Source organism: Vigna umbellata, chromosome 1 (assembly GCF_029865625.1).
Source record: "Vigna umbellata cultivar VRB3 chromosome 1, Vumbellata_1.0, whole genome shotgun sequence".
Taxonomy (NCBI): domain Eukaryota; kingdom Viridiplantae; phylum Streptophyta; class Magnoliopsida; order Fabales; family Fabaceae; genus Vigna; species Vigna umbellata.
This window is the reverse complement of record NC_142165.1, coordinates 5,133,694-5,146,268: the sequence shown is the minus strand read 5'-3', so window position 1 is coordinate 5,146,268 and position 12,575 is coordinate 5,133,694. Positions and strand designations below refer to the sequence as shown.

Below are 12,575 nucleotides of genomic sequence, written 5' to 3'. Positions count from 1 at the left end.
CTGACTATCTAATCTATGACTGACCGGACAATGATACAATATAGTAATAATATCTTCTAAATTTTAGTGAATTTAGTAGATTATAAAATGAGTTAAATTATATAGTAAAAAGAATCAAATGAAAGAGAATTGATATATATATCTATCAATTCTCATGATCCACAAATAGTTATTCTCATCTCATTTTTATACCTAATTTTAAAAAATCCTACTGATATTCATCAAGTTTAATCAATGATGGAATTGGTATCGAGATATATTGTAGGTTTATTTGGTATCTAATAATAAAAAGTTAAAAACATTTACATTAAATGTATTAAAATAAAATTATTTAATTTTACATTTATTAACTTCATTATTTTAGTAACCTTGCTTACACCCACTACGATTTGATGTTCAATTTTCCTTTCACGTCATCGTATACGCGAATAAGGACATTATTCATTCCTCTTTTGATAATATTCTTCTCTTTATATAATCTTTTATATTATTTTCATTTCATAATTTCGAATTCTTCTAAGTGATTTTAAAATATATATATAAGTTATAAATGAAGTAGAAGAAGCACACAACCAAGCTCAACATTGAAACTTGTGTTCGAGTAAGTCTCGCTATCAGTTACCCTCAAAACTTTTATGAATAATCAAGACAAACATTTTTCATACTTAAAACACTCAGATTTATTAAATCAACAATTGCTTATTCATCATACCCTTGAGACACTATCTTTTTCACCTGCAACAATCATCACAAACTTATTTCTTGAAATTTCAAATACAGCTTCAGTTACCTAAATATGAAAAATAATTGCGAATCTTTCACTGTGCTCTTTAATGGTACCACCCTTTTCTTCTTCATCTAGACGGTACATCATGCAACACAAACTATACTCATCATCGTCCTTTTATTTATCAATGAGTGAGTGGTAAGCACATGTTGTTGAGAGACTATGGATAGATCTGAATGAGAGACCTTGAGCCCAAAACAGGAGTTATTGTGTAGTTATTGAAACCAGCAGAGGAAAACAACTTAACCCATTCCTTCTCGTTTCTCTCTTTTCCCTTGACCAACACCATCATCAACATGTCAAAGAACAGCTGTGTTTCAACATATTCTTCATCTTTCACTTCATTATCCATCACCATGTCTATGATTATCACCTTCCCTTCTTTCCCTTTCTTAGATATAGCTTCCTTGCATTTCTTCAATATGCTCACACACTCCTCATCGCTCCAGTCATGTAATATCCACTGTTTTCTCATCCAAAGTACAAGGAATTAAGCTTATTAGAATAAACACCTCATGTAATATAACTAATACTAGCTAGGGGCCAGTTATTATAAGTCAGATGACCTAGTTGAATCTACACACCTAACATTAACAGATGACCAAGTTTTCTCAAAACAATCACTACCAATCTATATCCAAAGAAAGAACTCAGCCAAAAGAGTGGGACTATTCATATATAATTTGCTATATTATGTCAACAAGGAGAAATGTTGCTTTATAATTTGATACATTAAGTCAATATCCATAATGAATCTTAAGCAGTCGCTCTGCTTTGATATTAATAGTTAGATCAGACTAGTACTGCTATCTTAGTTCCGATAATCATTATACGTTGATTATTTTATTTTTCTGATGATGATATTGTCTTTCTTTTCCATTTGATCAATTCCTTGTTTTAATTCTCTAAAGTCTAACCTCAGTGAAGTATATGAAAAGAAGAGCAAAGAATTTAATTAAGATTGTACTATGATTTGTGACGATATTTTACCTTCAACAAAATGGCATCTGTTGGAGGAATCGCCTCAAACATGTCCCCTCCAACATATTTAAGGTTTTCACTTCCTTGCAAGCCAGAAACAACATGTGGAAGATCAAATACGATGCATTCCAACTGAGGGAAGGATTCGGCAATGGCCTTTCCCATGGTTCCTGTACCTCCCCCAACATCAACCAATGACTCCAATCCCATGAACACGTCTTTGCATTTGTCAATCACCGAACTAGTGATTAGTTGAGCATCACTTGCCATGGCATCATTGAATAAGATGTTAATTCTGGGATCAGTGCCAGCATACTCCCAAAGCAACTTCCCATGTGCCAGTTCAAACGGTGTAGTTTGACCAGTTTTGAACCAATTAGAGAAGTGATTCCATGGATTTGTTAAAACTGGATCAAGCATGGCCAGCAGGAAAGGTGCCACACTCATTTCATGGCTTTTAAGCAGAAGCAAAGAGGCATCAGTGAGTGCATACTTGACTTCAAGGTCGTTGTCGGCGTGACTGTGTTGAGAGAAGAAGCCAGAATGGACCATGATTCGCATCAAGCGAGGGATGAAGTGAGTTTTGGAAGAGTGAATTGGAAGTGAAGCAATGAGGTTAGAGAGTGAGATGGGTTGGCCATGGTTGTGTATAATGTCTGCTATCCCTAACTCAACAACACATTTAAGGGACATGGAGTTTATGAAGTTAAAAATATGATTCCATATGTGTGTTTGAGCCCTCAGTAGTTTCGCAGCCTCGTCTTCATCACGGGATTCCATAATGTGCTGCCTAAACTACTCTTTCGATTTGGAGTATGGAACTTCACACTGTGTGCGTTTATTTATAAGCAACCGAATATAGCAGCCAGCCACTTTATTATAATGCATAGTGTATGCCGTAAAATTATCATGTCAAAGGTTTTGAAATACATTGCCACTAGTGCAAAGTTAGCCACGACAGTTACGAAAGAGTTATTATTGAAAAAGACAAATGACCGTCGTTGTGGTTGGTGGTCACTTTCATATCGTGTTGGGAAGACAGAAGGAAAGGAAAAACTATGCTATCTTATTTAACATAGAAGAAGTGTTTATATATATACAACAGAGAAAGAAAAGGCACACTTGCAAGAGGCACATAAACACTACGTAACATCCCTTTTAAACTTACGGTTAGATTAACTACAATCATAAGTTTATGTGTAATGTTTTCAGAAGAAGTGCCAGAAATTGGTTTAGTTAAACGGTCCGCAACTAGATAACCAACTTGGATATGAACCACCTATTTAATGTGTTTCTGTGGGATACTATAACGATCATATTGAAATGCAATTTCAAAGTAAAATGTGGTTTTAAATCAACCACGACCTATGCTTGAAAAGATGGTGTGAGAGGAATGGGATCTATCTTACATTAATATCAATTTAGAGTGATGGTCCTAGCATCTCATCTCTTTCTTCCTACACCTCCAATTTTACGTATTTATCTTTCATTTATTAAAATCAAAACACAATTGATGATTACTTAATAATATCTTAACCACTAACAATTCTTTTAACTATCAACAACCCAAATATTTTTTTCAGAGTATAAATCCTAACCTACATGCACCCCTTCGTGGTTTCCATTTTTTTCATAGTAGTATTTTGTTCACTTCACTTTTACACGAGCGGTCCGAAAACCACTCCCAATAGCTCGATCAGCTACCCATAACTCGACCATTAAATCGTAGTGTTTTATACTATTAGCTCTCCACTTTGCCACAATTGGCCTCGACTGAAATACCAAACAGAACAAACACACTCGTTCATAGTATGTATAATAAGGATCCACAAAATGTTAGTATTTTTATAAATACTTGAATTAGGTCCATCCAAACTTCGTCCTCAGCATGAAATGTCATACTAACCGGGTTCCACGCAAATCCACTCAATCTAGAAAACATGTCACGTACCTCACGCCATTTATCTTTCAAGACTTTCTGACGATTTTTAACATTATTTTTCGTAATTGCGACATACCCAAAGCTATGAAGATGATCAACTATATTACTATATGCTTGGGATGTCCAGCTTCCGTCAACCCTATTACCGATTCGTGATTCCTGAATCATAGAGTGTAGAAGATGTGAGTCCATGTCCTCTGTCCACTTCATGAACTCTCTAGTAGGAGCAGAGCTCTCAATGACAACTGCCTTACCTCTGTTCATTTTATACCTATTTCATAAACAAAATGGTAAGAAGTTAACATTAAACATCCTTAATATAATGTTCTTCTCATACACATAACATCAAATACTCATACAACACAATAAAATACGATAACTACGAGTTTTGATAATCTCGCCACATATGATCTGCCATAGAATCCCTGATACTACTACCAATCCTATGGTCATCTTCTTTAACTTGAGATGATGAAACATTATGCTCATCCCTTTCATTCAATTCGTTATAAACTTCATCAAGTAATGTGTCATTGTTATCGACGCCACGAAGGAAGTTGTGTAACATACAACAAGCTAATATAATGTCTGTCATTGTCTCTAATTCGTAGTGTGGTTCAGTGCCACTTGCAATGATAGGGAGTCGTTTTTTCAACACACCAAAAGTTCTTTCAATAACATTTCGCAACGATGAATGTCGATGATTAAACAAATCCTATGCATTTTGTGGTCCTCTACGTGTATATTCTTTAAGGTGATATCTTATGCCTCTATATGGAGTCAAAACTGTGCTTTTCAACATGAATCCTGCATCACCGAGGTAGTATTTTCCTACAATTTTACGCATATAAAGGTAATTAGTTACTACTAAATAAAATCTTGAACATCTCAATGTAGACACTGACCTTGGGGGATAATCAACGGATCATCTCGATCAAGAGAATTTTTTAAAATTCGTGAATCATATGCAGTGCCTTCCCATCCAGCAAGAACGTATGTGAATTTCATGTCAAAATCACACGCCGCAAACACATTTTGTGTTGGCCAGTCTTTTCTTCCTCGAAATCTCTAAGCACCACATCTTGGCACCTTTACACGAACATGAGTTCCGTCTATGGCCCCCAAACATACAAATAACTATTCATCATAACCATAACTCAAAAATTGTTAGCATCCTTTGATCACAAAACATATACAAATATGATGGAATGAGTACCTTAAAGTACGGGTAGAATCGATTGTTGCTCAAGACATATGGATGAACCTCATTTCCCGAGGGTTGAATTAGAAATTCAGATTCCAAACTTAAGATAGCATCCAAGACATTGTGAAAGTGTTTGCTAACCGTTAAACCGGATTGATGAAAGAAAAATGCTACACTTCGATTCTTAACATTATGGCCAATTATATGAAGAAATTGAGCAACTTGTTGCTCCATTGTAGACCGAATCGCGTCCTTAACTAACCTAGTTGATCTTAGTCTCTCACAATGATTAATAAATGCCTCTGGACCCATTCTAATAATGTCGCGACACCGATTAGTATGCACAAGGTATGATATTAATTGCTCCCTACGACGGTCTTTGTCTGGTAGGTCATTGCTTAAACTACTCGAATCAGTCGAATACATATTCAAGATACTCAACGTGTGTGCAACAATGCATAACATTGTTAGTGCAGCGAACGAAGTGGTTATTTGTAAATGTTGACGTATCAGTGCGATAATATTGAAGTTTACACCAACCACATCATCATCTATATGTTCACGGTCCAAATATGATAAATCTACTTGTTCTTCCATCTATATTTACTTAACGAAAAATATAAATTTTAACAACCACATAAAGACAACTAAAATTAACAATATAATTAATTTCATATATTCATATAATTATATTTTATTAACATCAAGCATTCATACGAGGAATAAAAAAAATAACATTCATATATATATATATATATATATATATATACATATATATTTATATATAATTATATATATATATATATATATATATATATATATTGAGTAAATATTATAAATTTCATGCACATAAATTGAATACAATAATATAAAACATACCTATTTCACTTTCAAACTTATGAAGATTTCAGCAGATTTGAAGGAAGATTGAACGAATGCTATACGACGCCCCACAGTAAGATATAAGATGGATATTTCAATTCTGAAGATTTAAATATAACAGTAACAATTCCAAACGAAACCTGTTAAGAAAATACATGAATATGTTATATCATGTACTGGTTTAAAAAAATAAAACTTGGTTAAATATGTACCTTTTCTCAGCATGCGTCTTCAATGACCACCAAATAATGCCTCAACACAACCATTTATGAAGGTCAACACAAGGTAATACTTCATAAATTGTTCGCATACAGCCACCAAGCTTTTTCCAACCTCAAAACATGCTCTACTCATAGTATAAGACAAAGTTCACTAAAAATTTTAATGTTCTGTAACCAACACATCAAATTCCAAATTTGAAGCACGAGGTTTTGTTTAACATTAATTTTCAAAAATAAAATGGACACAACACATGTGCCTAACCTGGACAGAGTACGTATCCCTCACATGAAGTTATTAGCTGACCAAATGCACGTTAATCTTTCCAAAAACCTGCAACACATACAAAGGGTTAGCCTCGTGCAATTAAAAACCATATCCTTCAACATGTAGAGGTTCAGGGAACCCATTTCCGGCGAAGCCCACGGCATCATGGGGCTGTTGCTGCATGTAGGGCTTCATGGATTCGATTTTTGGCGAACCACACTACATCAGCTGATGGAAAGAGTTGGCCTTCACCCTACACAGAACCGTCTTCCTCCTCCTCTCCACCTCTATCTCCATCAACCTCTACTTACATTTGCAGTCGTCCATGGCCACCACCACCACATGTCCTCCAACGCACAAACCTTCATCCTGCAGAAATCTCCCTCATCTCCCTCCTCTTCGTCCTCCTTTTCACGCTGGACCCAACCATAGCCTCAGTAACGACGACGGGAATGCAGCGTTGGTAACTCGAAGCTGTAACCGGTTACGCTTCATGTGTAACCGAATACGCCACGCCTGTGCAATATTCCAAAACGTCGAACCGATTACGCTCTTCTTTGTAACCGAATACACATCCCCTCTTCAACTCTGTCTTCATCGTCAACCACGTGCTTCCTCCTCCATTAACCACTGTCTTCTTCTTCATCACCATGAACACCTTCAACCTGCAACCAAAATTCAAAAATAAATATTACCTCTACTCCGTCCTCACTTCGAACACAAAACTCCAGCTCACAAACATACTTCTCAGTCGCCCTAAGGTGCTCAGACGAAACCTCTTCAAACTTAGCTTTGAATGTCCGAACACGCATCAACACAGACCAAACTCATCTATCAAGCATCGTCTTATATTAATATGTTTATGGTCCTTTTTTTTCACATTCAAACTCCTTTCCAGTGGAATTGTATAGTCAAACAGAGAATCTTCCCACAGTGCTATAACTGCAAAAGAACGCTGCAAAAGCCAGAAATATATTGACAAGTACAGAAATGCATTGACAAGGACAGTGAAAAGTGATAAATCACATAGCCAAGAACAGTCGTCCGTACTCGTGATACTGTGGTATCTTCATCACATATACTTCATAAATTCTTAAAAAATATAAGTCCGTTTAATTGACATTTACACGTGAGAGTTTCATGACTATATTTCAGTGCCAACATATCACTACTTTCAACATACTAAGTTTGGTTTATGCCAGAGGCATATGAAATCGCAACTAATCAACATTAATGCATACGATGTTGCATTTTAAAAAGGAGTATTCAATAGTCATGTTCCTTTTAAAAATTTCAGTATGATGTGACTTTTGGATACCCCCTTCAGTGCATGTATCACACTTTCCAACGATTCATTTTCATTTATATATTCCTTTTTAAGATGTTATGAAAAAAAAAATTAAAACTCATTTAATAATCATTTTACAATTTATATAAAGGGTTAAATATGTTTTTAGTCCCTAAACTATTGGCCGTTTCTGATTTTCGTCCCTCTTTCAAAGTAAGGTACAATTTGGTCCTCATTCTTTTTGAAACGTTCGTTTTAGTCCTCGCAAAACTAAACACTGTTTTAAAAATTTGGTCCTCATTTAACAACAAATGAGGACAAAACCAAAATAACGACAAAAACCAGAAACGGCCAATAGTTTAGGGACTAAAAACATATTTAACCCTTATATAAATATAAAAGAGTCATTAAAAAAATAATTTTTTTATTTATAAAAAATAAAAAATACTATAGTATCTAAAAAAAATTTTAATATCAAAATAACAATTCTTGAAATTTTAGTACTCAATTCATATACAATTTAAGTCTGACAAATTTTCTTAGAATGTTAATTTATTTAATAATACAATAAGGTGAGGTGTTGCACTACATATTTTCAATGTGAAAGTAAAAACTTACATTTGTGCTTATTTTTATTCTCATTAAGCACGAAATTTTGTATTTCATCCATTTTTATGGTATCATTACTTATTTACTCTTATATTATTTAAATATTAATTCAATAATTTTTAATAAAAAATTAGAAATTATATACAAAACATTATATTACAAAGGTTCATTTTTATGATATCATTACTTATTTATTCTTATATTATTTAAATACTAATTTAATAATTTTTAATAAAAAATTATAAACTATATACAAAATATTATATTACAAAGGTTTAAAAGGGTGGATATTTTATTTTCTTATATACAAAAGAATTTACAATTTCATAAATATAGAAATGAAGTCATGTATGAATAAATATGTAATAAGTATAGAAAGGAGTATAACTATAACATTTATATTCCTTTTGATGTTGAGAAAGTAAATATCTTAGAAAATTTAGTGAATTTGATAGATTATAAAATGAGTTAAATTATGTAATAAAAAAAGTAAAATTGATAGAGAATATATATATATATATATATATATATATATATATATATATATATATATATATATATATTCATATGGTATCAAAATATATTGTAGGTTTATTTGGTTTCCCTAATAAAAAAAAGTTTAAAACATATATATTAAATGTATTAAAATAACACTATTTAATTTTACATTTATTAATTTCATTATTTGATGTTCAGTTTTTCCTTTCACGTTATCGTATACTTGATAATAAGATATTATTCATTCCCCTTGATAATATTCTTCTCTTGTATAATCTTCGATATCATTTTCCTTTCATAATTTCTTAATTTGTGCTTGAGTACCGCTATCAATTACCTCAAAACTTTTATCAATAATCAAGACAAACATTTTTCATACTTAAAACACTCAGATTTTTTAAATCAACAATTGCTTATTTATCATATCCTCAGAAACTATCTTTTTCACCTGCAACAATCCTCACAAACTTATTTCTTGAAATTTCAAATACAGCTTCATCTTGTTGAGAGACTATGGATAGATCTGAATGAGAGACCTTGAGCCCAAAACAGGAGTTATTGTGTAGTTATTGAAACCAGCAGAGGAAAACAACTTAACCCATTCCTTCTCGTTTCTCTCTTTTCCCTTGACCAACACCATCATCAACATGTCAAAGAACAGCTGTGTTTCAACATATTCTTCATCTTTCACTTCATTATCCATCACCATGTCTATGATTATCACCTTCCCTTCTTTCCCTTTCTTAGATATAGCTTCCTTGCATTTCTTCAATATGCTCACACACTCCTCATCGCTCCAGTCATGTAATATCCACTGTTTTCTCATCCAAAGTACAAGGAATTAAGCTTATTAGAATAAACACCTCATGTAATATAACTAATACTAGCTAGGGGCCAGTTATTATAAGTCAGATGACCTAGTTGAATCTACACACCTAGCATTAACTTAATTAGCTCTGTTTATTAATTAGAAAAAGACTCAACCATGCTTCTACCCATCTACATCCAAAAAGAAAGAACTCAGCCAAAAAAGTGTTACTATAATAAGTAACTTGAGGAGACACGAGAATAAAAAAGAGGAGCAATATTACTATATATAATTTGCTATATTGTCTCGATGTTCATATATGATTCTGAAACAGTTGGTCTTCGATATTTAATTTGCAGTAGTTAGAATAGACTAGTGCTATAGCTTAGTTACCGATAATCATTATATATATTGATTATTTCATTTGATCAGGAACGGTGATATTGATCTTCCAATTGATCAATTCGTTGGTTCAATTCTCTGAAATTTAACATCAGTCAAGTAAATGGAAAGAAAAGTTAAGAATGTAACAGTGTACTATGATTTGTAACGATATTTTACCTTCAACAAAATGGCATCTGTTGGAGGAATCTCCTCAAACATGTCCCCTCCAACATATTTAAGGTTTTCACTTCCTTGCAAGCCAGAAACAACATGTGGAAGATCAAATACGATGCATTCCAACTGAGGGAAGGATTCGGCAATGGCCTTTCCCATGGTTCCTGTACCTCCCCCAACATCAACCAATGACTCCAATCCCATGATCACCCCTTTGCATTTCTCAATCACCGAACTTGTGATTAGTTGAGCATCACTTGCCATGCCATCATTGAATAAGATGTTAATTCTGGGATCACTACCAGCATACTCCCAAAACGATTTCCCATGCGTCATTTCAAACGGTGTAGTATTACCGGTTTTGAACCAATTAGAAAAGTGATGCCATGGGTTTGTTAAAACTGGATCAAGCATGGCCAGCAGGAAAGGTGCCACACTCATTTCATGGCTTTTAAGCAGAAGCAAAGAGGCATCAGTGAGTGCATACTTGACTTCAAGGTCGTTGTCGGCGTGACTGTGTTGAGAGAAGAAGCCAGAATGGACCATGATTCGCATCAAGCGAGGGATGAAGTGAGTTTTGGAAGAGTGAATTGGAAGTGAAGCAATGAGGTTAGAGAGTGAGATGGGTTGGCCATGGTTGTGTATGATGTCTGCTATCCCTAACTCAACAACACATTTAAGGGACATGGAGTTTATGAAGTTAAAAATATGATTCCATATGTGTGTTTGAGCCCTCAGTAGTTTCGCGCCATGGGATTCCATACTTTGTTGCATAAACTACTTGTTCAATTTGGAGTATGAATCTCACACCATTTGGGTCTATTTATAAGCAACCGAATACCCAAGCTGCCACTTTATTATATTATTCATAGGATATGATGGTAGATTATCATGCCTCCATACTGATATAATATAATATATTATTTGCCTTCGTTCTATCTCCGTACTAATATAATATATATAGATATAGATATAGATATTGAGATAAAGCGGTGATTGTGTTGATGGTGTCGACTTTTTTACTTTTGCAACGCTTTCCTTCTTAAAATAATATAAAACATCTTGCTTGATGATGATGGCAGGGGAGAGTGGCATCCTGTATATATGTTTTATTATCTGAATTGGGTATTATTATAATTAACTCGATAAATAAAACTCTCAGTTGTATCTTAAATGCAGGAGTAGCATGTGTACATACTGCAAAATTCATCCTCTGCCTTCTCATTCTGATCTTCGCAATAGACACGATCATGAATAGTCACGTTTTGTTGTTATGCTTCAGAAACATTTTCGTTTGTGATGATTACATGAATAAGTTTAGAAATTCACGGAGAGTTTTAAATTTTGAGTACAAAATGACAAAGATAAATAAAATATAAATATAAATCTAAATACTATTTTAAATTTATGGATCGTATACTCAAAATATATATTTTAAATGTTATACATTTTTAATCATAGTGTCTAAACACAATCTCCCATACTTTTCTTTAAAAAACTCCTAAAGTAGGAATAAAGAGTGATGGGCATGAGCATAATTCCTGCAAAGAAATGAGGAGCTGCTTATTTTTTTGGTGGTGAATACTTTCTTCTGTAACTAAGAACTTTTTATGAGTGGAGGATTTATATAATATATATTTCTTAGATTGATTATAACTTTTTCTTCTGAACTTTCCACCCGTGGAAGACATATTAAGCTGGCACTAAACTGTTGCCAATGAGTACATTTTTTTTTTCTTTTTCCTTTTATTAAAATATTTGTTCATAATGGACCTTTTGTAACATCCCAATATCTCACACTGGATAATTCATAATTTATATATTGTAACATTACATTTACGGTAACATTCCGTAATCTCACACTTAAAGATTTACAGCTGATATATATCTATACATATTTTAAACTCAGATTTCAACTATAAACTTCTAAATATAACTCGAATTCTTCTAACTTATTCTTCAATCTCTTTCTTCATTGGTACTGGATCATACGACATTCCTTCATCTACTCCCGTATAACGAATTATACGATCATCGTACATACCCAAACACAAACAACACAAACAAGTAGGGTGAGCTAACATGCAACACTCATTTATAAAACATGCATAATTGATTTGATATTAACATCATATAATAATTATGTCATACACCCTCAAACCATCATACCATAATTCATATCAGACACTCGTTCCACAATACCCAAAAGACACTCATCCCACAATACCCAAAAAGACACTCATCCCACAATACCCAAAAAGACACTCATCCGGATGATACGTTGATGAGCGGTCACGGGAGGTTATGCACTTGTGATGACTTCTACTTCTTCTTACAATACACTTCCAAAATACTTCATACCATTCACAAGGTTAGTCCCCTCACTATGTCCAAAACCGGCACATAGACCAGGACCTCCTGCTCCTCTCACCACATAATTCATCCTTCTCTACTTGAGACTGGATGATTATTAGAGTATCAGGATAACCTCCAACTACAGGACCCTCAACATCAACATATACACAATTACCA

General features: G+C 33.6%; 3 protein-coding genes across 5 annotated transcripts; all 3 read right to left on the bottom strand.

Annotated features, from left to right (window-relative positions):
- Positions 1 to 640: 640 nt before the first annotated feature.
- On the bottom strand, positions 641 to 2,634 carry LOC124837771 (putative O-methyltransferase 3). Of its 2 annotated transcripts, none has more exons than XM_047313236.2 (2): positions 1,778 to 2,618; positions 641 to 1,250 (listed from the first exon to the last, which is right to left on the bottom strand). In XM_047313236.2, the coding sequence occupies exons 1-2, from the start codon at positions 2,546 to 2,548 to the stop codon at positions 948 to 950; spliced, it is 1,074 nt and encodes a 357-aa protein (XP_047169192.1). In that variant the 5' UTR covers positions 2,549 to 2,618; the 3' UTR covers positions 641 to 947. The 2 variants fall into 2 exon arrangements, with proteins under 2 accessions (XP_047169192.1, XP_087948299.1); XM_088092173.1 differs by lacking the exon at positions 641 to 1,250 and adding an exon at positions 1,301 to 1,363 and having other exon boundaries at positions 1,778 to 2,634.
- Positions 2,635 to 3,415: 781 nt separating this feature from the next.
- LOC148204454 (uncharacterized) lies at positions 3,416 to 5,226 on the bottom strand. Its single transcript, XM_088108270.1, has 6 exons — positions 4,927 to 5,226; positions 4,616 to 4,778; positions 4,498 to 4,541; positions 4,094 to 4,425; positions 3,624 to 3,981; positions 3,416 to 3,541 (listed from the first exon to the last, which is right to left on the bottom strand). The coding sequence occupies exons 1-6, from the start codon at positions 5,224 to 5,226 to the stop codon at positions 3,416 to 3,418; spliced, it is 1,323 nt and encodes a 440-aa protein (XP_087964396.1).
- Positions 5,227 to 8,965: 3,739 nt separating this feature from the next.
- Positions 8,966 to 10,823, bottom strand: LOC124837772 (putative O-methyltransferase 3). Of its 2 annotated transcripts, none has more exons than XM_088092158.1 (2): positions 10,047 to 10,823; positions 8,966 to 9,491 (listed from the first exon to the last, which is right to left on the bottom strand). In XM_088092158.1, exons 1-2 carry the CDS (start codon positions 10,815 to 10,817, stop codon positions 9,189 to 9,191), a joined length of 1,074 nt encoding a protein of 357 aa, XP_087948284.1. In that variant the 5' UTR covers positions 10,818 to 10,823; the 3' UTR covers positions 8,966 to 9,188. The 2 variants fall into 2 exon arrangements, with proteins under 2 accessions (XP_087948284.1, XP_087948291.1); XM_088092165.1 differs by lacking the exon at positions 8,966 to 9,491 and adding an exon at positions 9,542 to 9,604.
- Positions 10,824 to 12,575: the final 1,752 nt, after the last annotated feature.